General features: G+C 41.5%; 1 protein-coding gene and 1 long non-coding RNA gene across 2 annotated transcripts in view; one reads left to right on the top strand and one right to left on the bottom strand.

The window, feature by feature from the left end:
- Positions 1-12,692, bottom strand: part of ASMTL (acetylserotonin O-methyltransferase like) — a 31,859-nt gene extending 19,167 nt beyond the window's left edge. Inside the window, exons 1-7 of the mRNA XM_069944489.1 lie at positions 12,589-12,692; positions 10,226-10,347; positions 9,386-9,517; positions 8,749-8,796; positions 5,211-5,275; positions 4,958-5,022; positions 3,278-3,386 (exon numbers count right to left, since the gene is read on the bottom strand). Of these exons, the coding sequence (XP_069800590.1) occupies positions 3,278-3,386; positions 4,958-5,022; positions 5,211-5,275; positions 8,749-8,796; positions 9,386-9,517; positions 10,226-10,318 (512 nt within the window). The 5' untranslated portion in view covers positions 10,319-10,347; positions 12,589-12,692. The remainder of the gene's footprint in view (positions 1-3,277; positions 3,387-4,957; positions 5,023-5,210; positions 5,276-8,748; positions 8,797-9,385; positions 9,518-10,225; positions 10,348-12,588) is intronic.
- Positions 12,666-19,711, top strand: part of LOC138767174 (uncharacterized) — a 48,363-nt gene continuing 41,317 nt past the window's right edge. Inside the window, exon 1 of the long non-coding RNA XR_011358773.1 lies at positions 12,666-12,732. This is a non-coding gene — a long non-coding RNA (uncharacterized lncRNA). The remainder of the gene's footprint in view (positions 12,733-19,711) is intronic.

Genomic DNA, 19,711 nt, shown 5'->3' with positions numbered 1-19,711 from the left:
GCCCGCTCCACGGAGCGGGCGGATCCAGCGGGAGGACCGCCTTGAAAACTGGGATACAGCCATAGCCAGAGGCTGTATCCCAGTTTTCCAGGTGTTACTCCCGCTGGATCCGCCCGCTCCACGGAGCGGGCAGACAGCGGGAATCTGCTGCCGAGCGTTCAGGTTTATACGAACCCGAACCTCGGCAGGTTCGGACCATCCCTAGTGCCTACACTTGCTACCCACCATTCTTCTGCAGAGTCTCCAGTGTCTCCCGTTGGTCAAACCACACACCCAAAGGAGGGCCAAAAGCCCAAATAAACACACCTACATGGTCCCTAAATCTAAAATATAACTTTTAATTGGCTTCTATTAAAATATTGACAATAGTATGTACCTGCACGTTAAAACCACACACACACACACACAACTGTCCCTAGTAAATAATAGATACGTCCCTAGTAGGGATAAAGTGAGACAGATAGCTGCAGACTATTGGCTGTTCACTACTACTATTATATATGTAAACACTGGGATCAGTTGAGGTAGTATTGAAACAAAAACCGCATAGCCCCTCTAGTCCCGTTGGTCAAAGCCACCACCACTTTAGAGACTAACTTGTTCCTGGAATGACAACCCGCTCAGCCAATCACTAGCTGCGGTTCTGTCCCGTCTCAGTCAGCAATTGGCTGAGTGGACTGTCACTCCCAAGACAAGTTAGTCTAGGAAGTGGCGGCTGTGATCAATGGGGGACACTGGAGACCCTGCAGAAGAACAGCGGGGAAGTGCATTGTATGGTCAGTTCTCCTCTAATCACACAGTGACAATATACTGACTAAATTGCTGCATAATAAAGAGTATTGTCTCCTGGTAAGCTGCAGAGTTAATAATATAATCAGCAAAAGTTAAAAATATAATTATAATTAAGTTAATTGCCTTTAGTTCATATACAACTTGTAGGATGAACAGGTTTCTTTCCTTGCATGAGCGTGAAAACGACAGGGACATCCTGTGTTTGGTCTCTTTTTTCGAACAGAGCCCTTATTTTTTGCGTCACTAATTGTACTTTGCAATGACAGGCTGAATTTCTGCATAAAATATGCTGCGAAACCAGAAAAAAAATTATATGCGCAGTGAAATTGAAGAAAAAAAAAACAAAAACAAAAAAAAACGCACTTCTTTTTCTTTTTTTTTTTGGGGGGGGGGGGGGCTTCGTTTTTACGTCGTGTGCCCTATGGAAAAACTGACATGTTAAATATGTTCCTTAAGTCAGTACGATTAAAACAATATGTAACTTGTATAACCTTTATATTAATTGATGGCTCGTAAAAAAATAAAACCGTTCACAGAAAATAAACGTTCCTTAAAATCGCTCTATTCCCAGGCTTATAGCGCTTTTATCCTTTGGTCTATGGGGCTGTATGAGGTGTCATTTTTTGCACCATGATCTGTACTTTCTATCAGTACCTTGATTGCGCTTATACGACTTTTTAATCGTTTATTACAATTTTTCTGGATTTGAGGCGACCAAAAATGCGCAATTTTGCACTTTGGAATTTTTGTTGCGCTTATGCCGTTTACCGTGAGGAATCATGAATTAAATTTATTAATATTTTGAGCGATTACGCACGCAGCGATACCAAACATATTTGTTTATAAATTTATTTTTATTTATAAAATGGGAAAAGGGGGGTGATTTAGACTTATTAGGGGAGGGGGTTATTTATTTATAAAAACACTTTATTTTGTTTTCACATACAGTAATTAGAAGCCCCCTGGGGGACTTCTATATACACAGCACTGATCTCCAATTGAGATCAATGCTGTGTATATAATAGAGCACCGATCCATCAGATCGGTGCTCTATTATAATGGTCTGCTGCAGACCATCGGAATAGATTGCCGAGCCGAGATCAGCGTCATTCCGACACAGAGCCCTGGCCAGCTCATTAGAACGGATCTCCCCTCCGCGATCGCATCGAGTGGGTGAGATCCCCCACTAGAATTCAGGGACAGGGGCACAGTCACTATTCAAATGCAGCTGTCAGCTTTGACAGCTGCATTTGAATAGTTAATTAGCCGGCGGCTAAGACCTGCGGTCCCTGGCTGCACATAGCAACTGGCGACCGCGGGCTGCAGAGAGGGGCGACGGCGGGAGCCCTCTCTGCTTCCCCTTAACGGACGCATGACGGGTATACCCGTTATGTGTCGTTAAGGGGTTAAAGGGAATGTGTCAGCAGAATATTACTTATTGTTTAAATAATTTTCTTAATGTTAAACATATTCAGTAAGACTTTTTGGTGACGGGTTTTCTCATTTCCCATTTTTCTATCTGTATTAAAAAATAATCCTGATATCTTGCAGTCTTTATTCTCACCCTTATGGTATAAACACACACACACACACACACACACACACCGTATACGCAGCGTATTTACTGCTGCGATACGCAGCAAATACGCAACAAATACAGCAGATTAGATCTAAATAACTGAACACAGCATCAAATCTGCTGCGGATCTGCTGCGTATACGGTGTGTGTGTTTGTACCCTTACCCCTCACCCCTAAGACTTCCTGTTATGTCTGTGGTGATAAGAGGAGGCTGCTGTAAAGTGATCTGTATTGTGATCAGCATTGCAGCGACATGTGACACCAGTAGATAGAGGAGACAATAGCAGCTCCCTGTGGAATCACCTCTTCTAAGGTCAGAGAGTATGCTCAGTAATGTTTTATCCTGCTGTAACACATGTCACTAAATGCTGTTGAAAACTGCTCAGGCAGGTTTTGGAGGGGTGGGCATGGGATGGAGGGTATTCCCTATCAAGGTTCTTTGCTTGTACTGAGAGAGAACTTGTTTTGGAAAAAACAAACACTTTTTCAATAAAAAAAAAATGCTCAGGCAAGAAGGCAGCCCTCATAGCAATGTACTGAGAAATGTATATGTAGGTGTACAGTACCCTGCCGACTCACCTGTTGTGTTTGTTCCAGCAAGCCACTACTTTGCCAGCTAGCCACAACATTGCCAGCTCTGACATGAACGCGTGCAGGACAGAAATGAAGCCACGCCGTGGGACACGAATCAACGCTGGTTAGTATATGCAAATAACATTTTTTTCTGGAAAGCTTCTTTTAGATTCCCCATAAGTATGAATGAGCAGCCCCTGCATACCAGCCGCACCACCAGTATTGAGGAACAGTAGCGCAAATCCCTTGCTGTATTTGCTCAACTGATGCACTTCACCATTGGGAAACCTAAGCGTTAGTTGCCTATGTTCTACTGCACTAAGTCAGACCTACATTGGTTCTCCACTGTCAATATACTCCCATAGAAGGTCTTCTGACAGGTTTGCAAACTTCACTTTTGTTTCTTCATAAAAATCAATGATGTCCGTTTCCAAATGATTATCTGAAACAAAACCAGGTATCAGAGGACAAGTCCGGGTATTCAAGTTTCATGTATACATAAATATACATAATAGACACTCAGTAGCCGTGTTATTAGGCCTCCCTGCATACATTGCATCAGCCAATCTTGTGGAAGAAATGCAAGAAAACAACTGATGACGTTTTTACAGTGGGTTTCCATCTGGAAGTGGGTCTATAGGGTGCCCATATAGGTATTTTATGTAGTTTTAGATAAGGAAACCATGTGTGGATCAAAAAAGGATAAAATGAGAAAAGTTCTAATACAGACTGAACTGACCGTGATCACAAGCTGCATGTGTACAGGCAGTATCCACAGGACAGGAGATCAGTGGGGGTCCGAACACTGGGACCACCCACCAATTACAAGAATGGAGGTCAATTATGCTCCAAGTGGATAGAGGGGCAGGGTACATGCTTTAGTCACACAGTTTAGTTGTTTTTTTTTCCCCCCGGGGCTGGGGGGTGTAGGGTCACAGGCCCAACAGGTGCTGTAAACTTTACACCACACTATGTCACTGACCGCACTTGGGGGGGGCAGGCCGTATAGATCGCTCAGTGTTTGTGAGCCGAATGCCACCAAGCGTCACTGATGGAATTCTTACAAATAAGTATAGTAACAAATGAACCCCTTGTCCTAACTAGTAACATAACATTAACTTGTAAACATTACCTATCTTAATATAATAATAATAATAATTTTTATTTATATAGCGCCAACAGATTCCGCAGCACTTTACAATCTTAACAGGTGAAGATACAGATGTAGCACACATTAACAGGACCACACTAGAGTGCCTGCGTGTCAAGTTAGTGCTGGCCACACTCTACAGTACTGTATGCAGTTCAACTCAGTTGAGCATACCGGTAATTTTATTACCTGAGATTTATCTAGCGCCCTTCTAGTGGATATCCTTGATTGTGATGACCCGCATGATAACTTTCAGCTGCCGTGGCTATAGGTGATGTGGGTGATAAGTTGTTATCCACTATCACTTACATTGTTCTGTGCAGCTGATCCGGAGATATCCTCCTGAATAACATGGACAATAAGTAGTGCTCTCCATTATGTGCATGATCCCAGTAGTCCTCAGTATTAATGAGAAGCAGAAAATTCCGCCCACTAGCTGCTGATTGGCAGTTATCTATCCATGCTGTGTATTGGCCGTCAACTATCAATCAGCAGCTGGAGGGCGGGGGGAGGGGTGTGGCAAGAATCCTATTCTCCTGCCTATTAGGAGAACAGCTGAACAGAATGATGTAAATAAAACACCGGTCTGTTTAGCATTTCTATGACTAGTTTATGCTGCCCTCATTTAAGGTGGCATAAACCTAGTGACAGATTCCCTTTAAAGAAATTGTATAACATTTCATATTAAATAAAGTTTATATGCTGTATCCATTATATCCTTTTAACAACTGTTCTCTATAGTAAGCACACCAATGGTCTCAAAATCACAAGTATGTACAGAAGAGAATGCAATGTAAAAAGGGCCTGAATAAGACAATACTGTTTAAAAGCCAAACAGAAATTCAGCACAAAAAGTAAAATACCTTCTTGACTTCGGCAATGCACAATCGCAACTCCAGTAAAGACACTGTGTTCTTTACCACTCAGCCTAGGAGACATTGGAGAAAGAATGGTTAGCTTTCCCTTTGTCACACCATTCAGAGAGCACACAAAAGAGTGACAAAATACAGGTTACGCATTTGCATATTTGTCATCAGCGTGGCCCGTAAGCCATTGTTAGGCATCTAGCTACAAAACGCAAAGTTAAATCAACTATTTAGTAGAAAAGCCTCCAACCTTGATAGCATATTATAAGCATCTTGTTTGTCAAAAGGCTTTTCAAGGATTGCGTCTTCCAGGGTCTGTAAAAACAGCACAATGCCTTTATAAGATATCACACATACATGTATACAATACAAAGGAATTGACGTTAAGGTTTATAACAACTGAATTATCACAGCAGCATTGTAATACAACTGGTATGCAGACAGATTTGGGTCTGATGAATACTCTGTACAAGACACATAACCTCCTCACTGTACAATAAGTATGGCGGGCTGAACCCTTCTGTAGCCATCTGAATTCAGCTATGGTATATCAACGTAACTAATGTCACTTCTCACTATAACAGCTGGTTGAGCTAGTTCATCAAATTGTCAAATGCACAATATGGCGTAAAGGGGTTATCCAGCATTAGAAAAATATGGCCACTTTCTTCCAGAGACAGACCCACTCTTGTCTCCAGTTTGGGTGGGGCTTTGTAACTCGGTTCCGTTGAAGTTAATGGAACTTAAAGGGGTTATCCAGCGCTATAAAAACATTTCCCCCCTCTCTTGTCTCCAGTTCAGGTGTGATTTGCAATTGAGCTCTATTTACTTTAATGGAGCAGAGTTTAAAACCCCACCCAATCTGGAGACAAGAGAGGGGAAAGAGTGGCCATGTTTTTGTAGAGCTGGATAACCCCTTTAATTGCAAACCACACCTGGAGACAAGAGTGGTGCTGTCTCTGGAAAAAGTGGCCATGTTTATCTAATGCTGGATAATCCCTTTAAGGGAGCCCTCACCCATCCTTTCTTGTGGCTTTTTTTTTTTTTTTAAGCCTCTGCCATCACATGACCTAGGTGGTGGACCACAAAAGATGCAAACCCCTCTCCCCCCCTTTCGGAAAAAACTGCTAAAGGGCCGCAAAAAAACAAAAAAAATATAATAAATAAAGAACTGGCTCAGTTGCCCCTAGCAACCAGATTTCACTTTTCATCCTCAGATTCTTTGAAACATGAAAGTTGGAATCCGATTGGTTGCTAGGGGCAACTAAGCCAGTTCTACTTTACATCAGTTTGATAAATCTTCCCCTATGTGTGTAAGGCAGATCATAAACTTCCATTGACCTCCAGCTAACATCTGGATGCTGGCGTTTTTACAAGATTTTAAGGCAGTGTGTAGCCAGCCTAAAGGGGTTTTCTAGGACTTGTAATAACTAGATACTAAATGTTGGTATTTGCAGATGGTAGATTTTTATACTATTTTCAGTATATGATTATGCGCCATTCATTTTGCATAAACCGCTCAAGAGATACGCTATTCAGCAGCCAAGGGGACCTTAGGAATTTGTAGTCTGGAACTAACCAATCGCCTTCTATCGTGGAGTGTTCTGAGCATGCCCTGTGACCTATACGGGTCAGTGGCAAAGGAGGGGAAGGTGATCTGTTAACATAACCAATCCATGGTGGACCTCAAGCATGCTTAGGTACAGCATCTGATTAAACTATCTTACCTGTCCCCTATATGGACGTCATGCATACAGCAAATAAATATACTTCAGGTATTTTTTTATTTTTTTATTTACCTTTGTCTTGTCATATCTTAAAGTGGTATAATATTTATATGAAACATGATAAGATGGTAAGGTAACATGACTAGGACAAATATAGAGTACTAGATATTGAGAATCACATCTAGATATTGCTAGATTATATTCCGATACACTATCAGAAATGTTGCTTGCTGGTATAACGGGTATATGGTATATGTATGTTTATACACTTGTTTCTTCAATTTTTACAAACTAAAGAATTCTTTTTAATGTGGAACTAATTCATGTCACTAATTTATGGAGATGGTTATTGTTGTCTATGTCCTTTTACACAGAAAACCATGACTAAGGACCCAGTGGGGTCTGAAACGCGTCGGTGTTATATGTATGTCCAATAAAGCATTCAATATTATTTGAGCTGGAGAGGATCGTTTCTTCTTTTCATATACGTTACCCCGGAGTCCAGGGGGAGCCTCTCCGTGCCCGAACCCTCATGCAATTAAGCCAGGAGACATGATGGTTGATTCGTCTGAGTGCTGACCCTACATATGTTTTTTTCCTTCTCACAGCATCTGATTACCTGGAAAGAATCTATACAACCATAACACTCCATGGAATAACAGCTATCAGCCAAACGTGAACGATATCTATATCGTAACGATTTTTTTGCGGTCGTTACATCGTTACATGGTCGTTTAAAACGTGGGGAAATGTAGGTAGATATTTCAAGAACGACAAAGATTTTTTTTATTCAACGAAAAGATTAGCGAATTATTGTTGAAAGACAAATGATTTTTTTTTCCGACATGTTGAAAAAAAATAGTGAACGACTCAACGACGATTTCGCTGTTGTCGTTTGCTCGTTTACAGCTGTTCCACAGAACGAATATCGTTAACGAGCGGTCGTTTGAACGATTTTATGAACGATAATCGTTCGAAAAAGTTCAGTGGAATAGGGCCTTTAGGTTATTCCTATAAAGAGGACTAGGGCTCGTGCACAGAACTCACAAAAGCTTAAGGCCCTATTCCACGGAACAACTATCGGGCGTATTCGGCCGTTACGGCTGATAATCGTCTTGTGGAATAGAACGGAACGACCGGCAGACATTGTTCATGTCTGATGATCGTTGCGTAGTTTGTCTTTCAAACATGTTGAAAAACAAACAACTGTGATAGCAGCGATCTGCTGCCGTCTCTCCGTGGAACAGGAGCGGCGGCAGCAGACCGCCACTCTCCTCTATGGGCTGCCCGGAAGATCTAGCGATCACCCGGGCAGCTCCCTACGGCACCTCCTGCACTCACCCGCTCGCTGATGACGCGTGTAATAGTGGTGGCAGCGAGTGGGGAACGAGGAGCAAACAAGAACTAATAGTGCTTGTTTGCTTCTGATTGTCGGCCCATGGAATAGGGGCTTTAGGCTGCATTTACATGTACATGATATATGGGCGACATATACGGTCAGTATGCCAGATGTTTATCACAGACTGAACCTTTCACCTCTTATGGGACTCCCTGTTTGTTTGTTCATTCATTATCAGTTTTTCCCTTATGCCATTAACCTGTTAAAGACAAAGGATGTCTGTCCTGATGCAGCTAACAGTGTATGGAGTGAGCTCAGGACATAAGCCTGCTCTATACATGGCGTCTCCTGGCTGCGATCAGCAGGCATGGGGCGCCACTAATACCCAGCACAGAGCGAATATCTGTACCTGGTATTTAACCATTTAAATGCCACTGTCAAAACTGACAGCAACATTTAAATGGCCAGGATTAGGATTCATTGATGGTTCAGTGGCTTGAATCTGTTCTCTATGCATTCCCAGGCCATAGATAACATGTAAGTTTTACCATAGGGCGAACAACAAAAAGACAAAACTCCACCTCCGCCAAAAAGTATGGAAATATTATGGGTGTATTATATGAAACATTAAGTCTGTCATTACAATTGTTGCTAACACCCCACATGGGTCTGCAAACATTACACAACACAGACATGCACAATATGAAAGCTGTCCTACTTACCACTATTGTGTCTGCGCCAATGACTATATCAGGAGTTTTAAGGTGCTTCTAAAGGCAAAAACAAGCAGTTTTTAAATATATGTTCCGCTCAGTTTCAAACATTAAAGAGGTAGTTTAGTGGTCGTCCTTTTTTAATATCGTGCTGCCAGTGTATATAAAACAAATAGGTTATCCCTACCTGTCCGCACTCCTTCTGTGTCCTCCTCTGGTGTCGCGCGGCATCCCCTGCTGACAGCACAGCTAAACTCAACTCGGGAATGACAGCCCGCTCAGCCAATCACCGGCGCAGGGCTGTACCATCTCAGTCAGTGATTGGCTGAGCGGGCTGTCTTTCCCGAGACGCGTTTGTCTCAGAAGTGGAGCCTCTCCAGTCAGCGGGGGGTGCGGGTGACACCAGAGGAGGACACTGAGGGAGCGCAGACCACATAATTAGCATAATAATGAAAAGGAAGATTCCAGAAAAGTTAATAAAACTACCTTCTCAGCATGGAAACATAACAACCTACTAGTATACTAATCATTTCAGAGGTTCTCTCATTAATTGTCCTGTCTAGGTGTGATCTATGTAAGAGCAGTAAAACAACACTTTCCTCTTCAATCAGTAAATCAATAGTAAAATACCATAGTTCAAACTAACCACATGCATTCTTGTAGCGACTTCCAGGGCCTTCTGTTTAGCGGTTTCAACAGCGTACTCGTACGGAGCAGAGAACAAAGACTTGTCAAGGGTTTCTTTGAACCAAGATGGAACTACTTCAAAACGAAGGCCCTGCAATTTTACATGAAAAAATGACATAAAGCATATGTTTCAAATGTGAGTTCACAGAGGTCTCAACCTACAAAGAGAGAACAACATCTAAAGGCTAGGGAAACTTTTGCTCTAAATTGTTTATTGCTCTTTTGCAAGATTAGCTAACTTTATATACAGTTTTCAGTAAAGGTTTTCCACCTTTTTGTTGTTGCCACTTCTCTATATAACCTGCTACTCTGCTGGTTCTGACATAAATCGGACTGTACAATGCTCCTTGCTGTGTGGAATCCCTTTGCTCTAACCTCTCAGAAATACAGATAGCAGCAGAAACATGGAAAAATGGTTGCACATAGTAGATTAGTGTGGAGAGTGAGGAAAGCATCCAAGTCTTCAGGGAGGGCAGCTCACACATGTTATTCCCCAATCATAGTATATATAGGGAGCATCGTATGCACCGCAGTATTTAATAAAAGTAGTGGGATCCCTCTGACTGTGTTTCAGTACAGAGAAAGAGGGGGCACCTATGCCCGACACTGCATGGGGGAGGAAAATCACATTTCTCGGGTTTACTTCCCTGCACACATAAGAGACAATATACAGGTTATCCAGCCGTATTTCTGTATGTTATGAGATAGGCTTTTCACATCAGGATTTGATCTTGTCTTCAGCAGTAAATGTCAAGAGACAAGTAGGTTATTATACTGTTATTAAACACCCAATTCTTACCACATTGGAAAGTATATCTTGCCTCCGAGGAGAAGCGCTGGCCAGCACCACCCTCTTCCCTGCCAGCTTGGAAATGACCGGATTCAGCAGCATTTTTCTTCTGCAAACAGAACGCCACCCTCCTAAAGGAAAGCATAAAACACAAAAATTACTAAATTATATATATATTAGTATTAAAGGGGTTATCCAGCGCTACAAAAACATGGCCACTTTTCCCCCTACTGTTGTCTCCAGTTCAGGTGCAGTTTGCAATTAAGCTCCATTTTCTTTAATGGAACTGAGATTCAAAACCCCACCCAAACTGGTGACAACAGTAGGGGGAAAGTGGCCATGTTTTTGTAGCGCTGGATAACCCCTTTAAAAGTGCTGCGCAGTATAGCTTTGCTATGGAGCTCCTAGTGGCTACCAGCTACGCCTGCTTTACAGCAAGGAAAAAGTAGTTTTATTCCACCGTGCACAGACGGAAGAGGGGCTGCAACTAGTCATCTGGGTGGAAAGCCACCTGTGACTAGTCACGGCCTGTCAGCACGCAGTCAGGGATGATTGACAGGCAGAGGGATCGGTTAGAAGTGTTTCTGCCTGTCAATCATCCCAGCACTGATGGGCAGATAGCTGCGATGATTGACAGGTAGAATTATAGCCGCCCCTCTCCGGTCCTCACTGGGCAGAATAAAACTACCTTTTCCCCGCTGTAAAGCAGACGCAGCTGGTAGCCTCAAGAAGCTGCACAGCAGGGAACCAAATCAGCACAATCATGCTGATTGGTTCCCTTTAAATGAGAGGTACACTTCAAACCCAAATCTAAGTAAAAACCAACCCATAACTAAACCATTTATATGAATGAGACTGTCCTGGAGACCATGGTGTGTCTGGTCCTTTAATATCCTGGAGCTGAGATGGACAGATAACGGCAGGTCATGACATTACTGTCCACATCAGACTTTGAGCAGGACTTTCCGGAAAAATTGATGAATGGCCAGAAACAAAAGAGATGTTCACCTAGAAAAAGTATTATCTAAAGGCAGAGCAGACATTACATATTAACCACGGCAATAGCAGACACCATTGTACAATCACTGAGGAAACATTCCTGGGATGACATTCACAGTCAGTGTCAAATAGGCAGAAATAGCCGGTTTAGTAATATAACTCACTTTACCGTCCGAGAAGTATTAGTGACCTGCAGGGGAGATTACAGAGGGCATGTAACATGCCGGTCAGAGAGACATCAAGAACAACTAACAGCTTATACTGCACAGTATAAGAGAAAGACGGCCTGGCTGTAACTATTCCAATGGCTATCAATAGATAAAAAGCTGGATCCAGCTTTTCCCAGCACCCAGGAATCGCTTCACTTTATTATTACAGTAAATGCGCTCATCTCTAGTTATCATCCCCAATAATACTCCAGCAGATGTTATTGATCCCATACAGGGACCGCTCACCACCATACTGTCATGGCACTGCCGCAGAGATTCAAACCGATTCCCCGTTCCCGGCATACACCATGTCCGGTGGAGAAACGTTCCACTACAGGGCTTCCCATCCTGGCGTCCGTGAAATGCGGGAAGTGGGAATAACCCCTTAGGTATGGTTTTGCTCATGGCTCTGTATAAAAATGTTTCAGTAAAAAGTTTGGAAAGTTTCAAACCTGTATTAGGATTTAAAATCCAAGTGTAGCCCATTATAATTCTAACCATGACTAGCATGAGGACTACAAGTCACAGGCACCCCACAAGCCCCAGCCATTGTACTACTACTACTGATCTGGGTTGGCACATACAATCCTAACGCTTCTAAGGGATCCTGTCACCTGTGATCACATCGGTGACGCTGATAGCAACAGCAGAGGGGACTCCGCAACAAAGCATACACAGCGTACGGAGGTAACGGCCCCAAATAATAGGGATCCCATAGACTTCTATTCCTTTTTTTTGCAGTAAGGAGCCCAGATGTGTGAATATGATCTACAATTACAAATTGTGCAGATGTATGACTGAGGCAGAAGAGAGGGGCACCCGGCGGCGGGGTACATGGCCGCTATGCCCCCCCAGTCTCTGAAAACACCAATGTAACATATATATCAGAGGGGACCTCGCTGTGGTGATGTCACCACAATACAATGTAAAGATATGATGTCACCACAGTACATAATTAGACAATGACGTCACCACAATCCATAATTAGGAGATGATGTCACCACAATCCATAATTAACCTGTTATGTAACTGCAGCCCTCTGGGTGACATGTAGATGAGAGGCAGCAGGAATCCTATATACCTCATGCACTGTTCCCCCATTTCCCGGCAGTACAGCCACAGAGCACATCATAGCATAACTGCATGTAACTGCACGGTACTTACTCCAGCCGCTCTCAGCCTCCGCTCTGCAGCGCTCACCGGCCCCCTACAAGCACCTTGATGACATCACAGTCACATGACCTAATGTCTCGTACCATGTGACCGCCCACTGATGACGCCTCTGACAGGAGCCGGGACATTTAAAGTGTAAGTGTTACTTCCTGTCCCCGCACACACGGGGGGAGGGGGGATCACATATCCATCAGCTGACACCACCCAGTCCTGTACATGCTCCTCACTACCTCTCCCGTATACTATGTCTACCCCACACAGCCCTGCCTCACTACCCACAATCCTCTCCAACCAGCCGGGAGAAGACATAGCTGAGCTGACAGAGTACAGGCAGCAGCACAGCAGGGGATCCTCAGTGTTCTGTATAGCCAGCACTATCTCTCAGTCCTGTCATCGTCCTTTCACTATCTCCAACTAATGGATCTGCAGCTGTATGCAGACTATCACTCCCATCATTCTTTCACTTTCAGAGCATGATGGGAGTGGTAGTCTAAATATTTGTGCTGTGCATCATTGCACCTAGCCCCGGGAGGAAGGGGTTAAGTCAAATAACCCCTTGCTTGCTGGGCTGCCTGCATTTACAGCGTAGCGGCTGGGGCTCTTCTTACTGCAGTCACGCTATCAGCACTTCACTGAAATGGAGTCACACTATCAGCACTAGGAATTGCAGTGCTCCTATATACCATGTGTTACGGTAATAGCCAGGACTAGTTAGTTCCAGGCTCCAGAATGTGCCAGGAAGATCATAGGGTGACACCTACATGTAAGACTAACAAAAGAATGCCAACTCTTAACCCCTTCAGGTCCATTCACCCACTGTTAACCCCTCAGATCCACAACTGTTCAATTACCCCACTGTTAACCTCTTCACATCCACTACAATCTAATTCATCCACTGTTAACCCCTTTAGATCCACAACACTTCAATTCATCCACTTTTAACCCCTTCACATTCACCACAGTTTAATTCATATACTGTTAACCCTTTCAGCTCCAGGAATATTTTATTTTTTTCTAACTATATGTAATTTTTAACACCTGAAAACCAGGCTCATTTTAATTTATTTCTCTTATTTGTCTTAGACATAGAGGAACCATTATTACTGTACGGATTCGGAGTAATGTGATGGTAAAATGTCTATTTGGGGTTATATGTCGCACATTTTGAAGTCCAATAAAATCACGAAAACAAATTGTTATCCAATCTCGCTACCATATCCTAGAAGAGCGCTTACTCTCGTACAGGTTCTGTGATTTTCAGACATTTTTACTGTACGGATTTGGAGTAATGTGATGGTAAAGTGTCTATTTGGGGCTATTTGTCCCACTATTTGAAGTCCAATAAAATCACGAAACCAAATTGTTATCCAATCACTTTACCATATCCTAGAAGAGCGCTTACTCTGTTACAGGTTCTGTGATTTTCAGACATTTTTACTGTACAGATTCGGAGTAATGTGATGGTAAAGTGTCTATTTGGGGCTATATGCCCCACTATTTGAAGTCCAATAAAATCACGAAATCAAATTGTTATCCAATTTTGCTACCATATCCTAGAAGAGCGCTTACTCTCGTACAGTTTCTGTGATTTTCAGACATTTTTACTGTACGGATTCGGAGTAATGTGATGGTAAAGTGTGTATTTGGGGCTATATGTCCCACTATTTGAAGTCCAATAAAATCACGAAATCAAATTGTTATCCAATCTCACTACCATATCCTAGAAGAGCGCTTACTCTCTTACAGGTTCTGTGATTTTCAGACATTTTTACTGTACGGATTCGGAGTAATGTGATGGTAAAGTGTCTATTTGGGGTTATATGTCGCACATTTTAAAGTCAAATAAAATCACGAAATCAAATTGTTATCCAATCTCGCTACCATATTCTAGAAGAGCGCTTACTCTCGTACAGGTACTGTGATTTTCAGACATTTTTACTGTACGGATTCGGAGTAATGTGATGGTAAATTGTCTATTTGGGGCTATATGTCCCACTATTTGAAGTCCAATAAAATCACGAAATCAAATTGTTTTCCAAACTCGTTACCATATCCTAGAAGAGTGCTTACTCTCATACAGGTTCTGTGATTTTGAGACATTTTTACTGTAGGGATTCGGAGTAATGTGATGGTAAAGTGTCTATTTGGGGCTATATGTCGCACATTTTGAAGTCCAATAAAATTACGAAATCAAATTGTTATCCAATCACACTACAATATCCTAGAAGATCGCTTACTCTCGTACAGGTTCTGTGATTTTCAGACATTTTTACTGTACGGATTCGGAGTAATGTGATGGTAAAATGCCTATTTGGGGCTATATGTCCCACTATTTGAAGTCCAATAAAATCACGAAATCAAATTGTTATCCAATCTCACTACCATATCCTAGAAGAGCGCTTACTCTGTTACAGGTTCTGTGATTTTCAGACATTTTTACTGTACGGATTCGGAGTAATGTGATGGTAAAGTGTCTATTTGGGGTTATATGTCGCACATTTTAAAGTCAAATAAAATCACGAAATCAAATTGTTATCCAATCTCGCTACCATATTCTAGAAGAGCGCTTACTCTCGTACAGGTACTGTGATTTTCAGACATTTTTACTGTACGGATTCGGAGTAATGTGATGGTAAAGTGTCTATTTGGGGCTATATGCCCCACTATTTGAAGTCCAATAAAATCACGAAATCAAATTGTTATCCAATTTCGCTACCATATCCTAGAAGAGCACTTACTCTCGTACAGTTTCTGTGATTTTCAGACATTTTTACTGTACGGATTCGGAGTAATGTGATGGTAAATTGTCTATTTGGGGCTATATGTCCCACTATTTGAAGTCCAATAAAATCACGAAATCAAATTGTTTTCCAAACTCGTTACCATATCCTAGAAGAGCGCTTACTCTCATACAGGTTCTGTGATTTTGAGACATTTTTACTGTAGGGATTCGGAGTAATGTGATGGTAAAGTGTCTATTTGGGGCTATATGTCGCACATTTTGAAGTCCAATAAAATTACAAAATCAAATTGTTGTCCAATCTTGTTACCATATCCTAGAAGAGCGCTTAGTCTCGTACAGTTTCTGTGATTTTCAGACATTTTTACTGTACGGATTCGGAGTAATGTGATGGTAAAGTGTCTATTTGGGGCTATATGCCCCACTATTTGAAGTCCAATAAAATCACGAAATCAAATTGTTATCCAATTTCGCTACCATATCCTAGAAGAGCGCTTACTCTCGTACAGGTTCTGTGATTTTGAGACATTTTTACTGTAGGGATTCGGAGTAATGTGATGGTAAAGTGTCTATTTGGGGCTATATGTCGCACATTTTGAAGTCCAATAAAATTACGAAATCAAATTGTTATCCAATCACACTACAATATCCTAGAAGAGCACTTACTCTCGTACAGTTTCTGTGATTTTCAGACATTTTTACTGTACGGATTCGGAGTAATGTGATGGTAAAGTGTCTATTTGGGGCTATATGTCCCACTATTTGAAGTCCAATAAAATCACGAAATCAAATTGTTTTCCAAACTCGTTACCATATCCTAGAAGAGCGCTTACTCTCATACAGGTTCTGTGATTTTGAGACATTTTTACTGTAGGGATTCGGAGTAATGTGATGGTAAAGTGTCTATTTGGGGTTATATGTCGCACATTTTGAAGTCCAATAAAATCACGAAATCAAATTGTTATCCAATCACACTACAATATCCTAGAAGAGCACTTACTCTCGTACAGTTTCTGTGATTTTCAGACATTTTTACTGTACGGATTCGGAGTAATGTGATGGTAAAGTGTCTATTTGGGGCTATATGTCGCACATTTTGAAGTCCAATAAAATTACAAAATCAAATTGTTATCCAATCTTGTTACCATATCCTAGAAGAGCGCTTAGTCTCGTACAGTTTCTGTGATTTTCAGACATTTTTACTGTAGGGATCTGGAGTAATGTGATGGTAAAGTGTCTATTTGGGGCTATACACCTGATAATTTGAAGTCCAATAAAATTACGAAATCAAATAGTTCTCCATCTTGTTCTTGTTGTTGGACGCTCTTGGTAGACGACTTCCAATCCCAGGAGGGACCAGTTTCATGGCTGATGGAAGATAACCATTAAGAGACTTTTTTTCAGGACTGTTCTTCTATTCTAGTTTAATAAGTCTATGTTCCTTTTAAGTTTAGGTTAGGGACTCGCAAGAGAATGAGGACCCTTGATGTGGCTTGCGAGCTTACGATATTTCTTGCCTATTTTTTTCTTCTAGTTTTCAACGGTAAAAGATATCTACTAATACCTCATTGAAGATTGGACATCGAGCCATCAAGGAGCTACACTAGACTAAAGCTGCTTTCACATGCAGCAGATTTTAGGCAGATTTTCTGCTGGAGAGGATGATGGCAGGGGCATGCTCAGTGTTCCTCCAGTGCCCTGTATCCCTCAGTGTCCCCCTGCCATCATCCTTTCCGGCAGCCACAGCCCACACAGCTCTGGGAGTCGGGTTGTGACATAACCATGTTATCCAGGAAGTGACATCACCATGTTATCCAGGAAGTGACATCACCATGTTATCACGGAAGTGACATCGTCATGTTATTCAGGAAGTGAAGCATTGATGCAGTAGTAAGTGCAGAGAAAAAAGTGCTTTCTAAGCATTTCCCGTAATAGGTGTATATTGGGGATTTGTATAACTTTTGGGTGACAATACAATAACAATACAAAAATGTTTTAGCCAGACTTCTTCTATAAAAGCATAGAAGTTGGCACAGGGGAGGGGCATCAGCAGGCGCCAGCAGCTCACACAGGCCCCTCAGCGCTCTTTATTAGGTAGCAGAAACAAGACCGCTAGGGCGGTAAGTAGCTGTCAGTCAGTGGCAGCTGCATGGCCCTATAATGCACTGGGGAAGACTTGCAGAATAGTAAGGGTGCTTTCACACACTGCGGATTTGATGCAGATTTTCTACAGAAGATTTGAAACTTCAGGTTGACTTTGGTTTGGCAACAGACAATCTGCTGCAGAAAATCTGCCTAAAATCTGCTGCATGTGAAAGCAGCTTTAGTCTAGTGGAGCTCCTTGATGGCTCGATGTCCAATCTTCAATGAGGTATTAGTAGATATCTTTTACCGTTGAAAACTAGAAGAAAAAAATAGGCAAGAAATATCGTAAGCTCGCAAGCCACATCAAGGGTCCTCATTCTCTTGCGAGTCCCTAACCTAAACTTAAAAGGAACATAGACTTATTAAACTAGAATAGAAGAACAGTCCTGAAAAAAGTCTCTTAATGGTTATCCTCCATCAGCCATGAAACTGGTCCCTCCTGGGATTGGAAGTAGTCTACCAAAAGCGTCCAACAACAAGAACAATATGGAGAACTATTGGATTTCGTGATTTTATTGGACTTCAAATTATCAGGTGTATAGCCCCAAATAGACACTTTACCATCACATTACTCCAAATCCCTACAGTAAATAGGTCTGAAAATCACAGAACCTGTACGTGAGTAAGCGCTCTTCTAGGATATGGTAACAAGATTGGATAACAATTTGATTTTGTAATTTTATTGGACTTCAAAATGTGCGACATATAGCCCCAAATAGACACTTTACCATCACATTACTCCGAATCCGTACATTAAAAATGTCTGAAATTCACAGAACCTGTAACAGAGTAAGCGCTCTTCTAGGATATGGTAGTGAGATTGGATAACAATTTGATTTCGTGATTTTATTGGACTTCAAATAGTGGGACATATAGCCCCAAATAGACACTTTACCATCACATTACTCCGAATCCATACAGTAAAAATGTCTGAAAATCACAGAAACTGTACGAGACTAAGCGCTCTTCTAGGATATGGTAGCGAAATTGGATAACAATTTGATTTCGTGATTTTATTAGACTTCAAATAGTGGGACATATAACCCCAAATAGACACTTTACCATCACATTACTCCGAATCCGTACAGTAAAAATGTCTGAAAATCACAGAACCTGTACGAGAGTAAGCGCTCTTCTAGGATATGGTAGCGAAATTGGATAACAATTTGATTTCGTGATTTTATTAGACTTCAAATAGTGGGACATATAACCCCAAATAGACACTTTACCATCACATTACTCCGAATCCGTACAGTAAAAATGTCTGAAAATCACAGAACCTGTACGAGAGTAAGCGCTCTTCTAGGATATGGTAGCGAAATTGGATAACAATTTGATTTCGTGATTTTATTAGACTTCAAATAGTGGGACATATAGCCCCAAATAGACACTTTACCATCACATTACTCCGAATCCGTACAGTAAAAATGTCTGAAAATCACAGAACCTGTACGAGAGTAAGCGCTCTTCTAGAATATGGTAGCGAAATTGGATAACAATTTGATTTCGTGATTTTATTAGACTTCAAATAGTGGGACATATAGCCCCAAATAGACACTTTACCATCACATTACTCCTAATCCGTACAGTAAAAATGTCTGAAAATCACAGAAACTGTACAAGAGTAAGCGCTCTTCTAGGATATGGTAGTGAGATTGGATAACAATTTGATTTCGTGATTTTATTGGACTTCAAATAGTGGGACATATAGCCCCAAATAGACACTTTACCATCACATTACTCCGAATCCGTACAGTAAAAATGTCTGAAAATCACAGAATCTGTATGAGAGTAAGCGCTCTTCTAGGATATGGTAAAGTGATTGGATAACAATTTGATTTCGTGATTTTATTGGGATATAAATAATGCGACATATAGCCCCATATAGACACTTTCCCATCACATTACTCCAAATTCCTACAGTAAAAATGTCTGAAAATCACAGAATCTGTACGAGAGTAAGCGTTCTTCTAGGATATGGTAACGAGATTAGATAACAATTTGATTTCGTGATTTTATTGGACTTCAAAGTGTGCGACATATAGCCCCAAATAGACACTTTCCCATCACATTACTCCAAATTCCTACAGTAAAAATGTCTGAAAATCACAGAATCTGTACGAGAGTAAGCGTTCTACTAGGATATGGTAACAAGATTGGATAACAATTTGATTTCGTGATTTTATTGGACTTCAAAGTGTGCGACATATAGCCCCAAATAGACACTTT

The sequence above is a fragment of the Dendropsophus ebraccatus genome, chromosome 11 (genome assembly GCF_027789765.1).
Source record: "Dendropsophus ebraccatus isolate aDenEbr1 chromosome 11, aDenEbr1.pat, whole genome shotgun sequence".
NCBI lineage: Eukaryota > Metazoa > Chordata > Amphibia > Anura > Hylidae > Dendropsophus > Dendropsophus ebraccatus.
The sequence above is the reverse complement of the archived record's forward strand: the minus strand, read 5'-3'. Positions and strand labels throughout refer to the sequence as shown.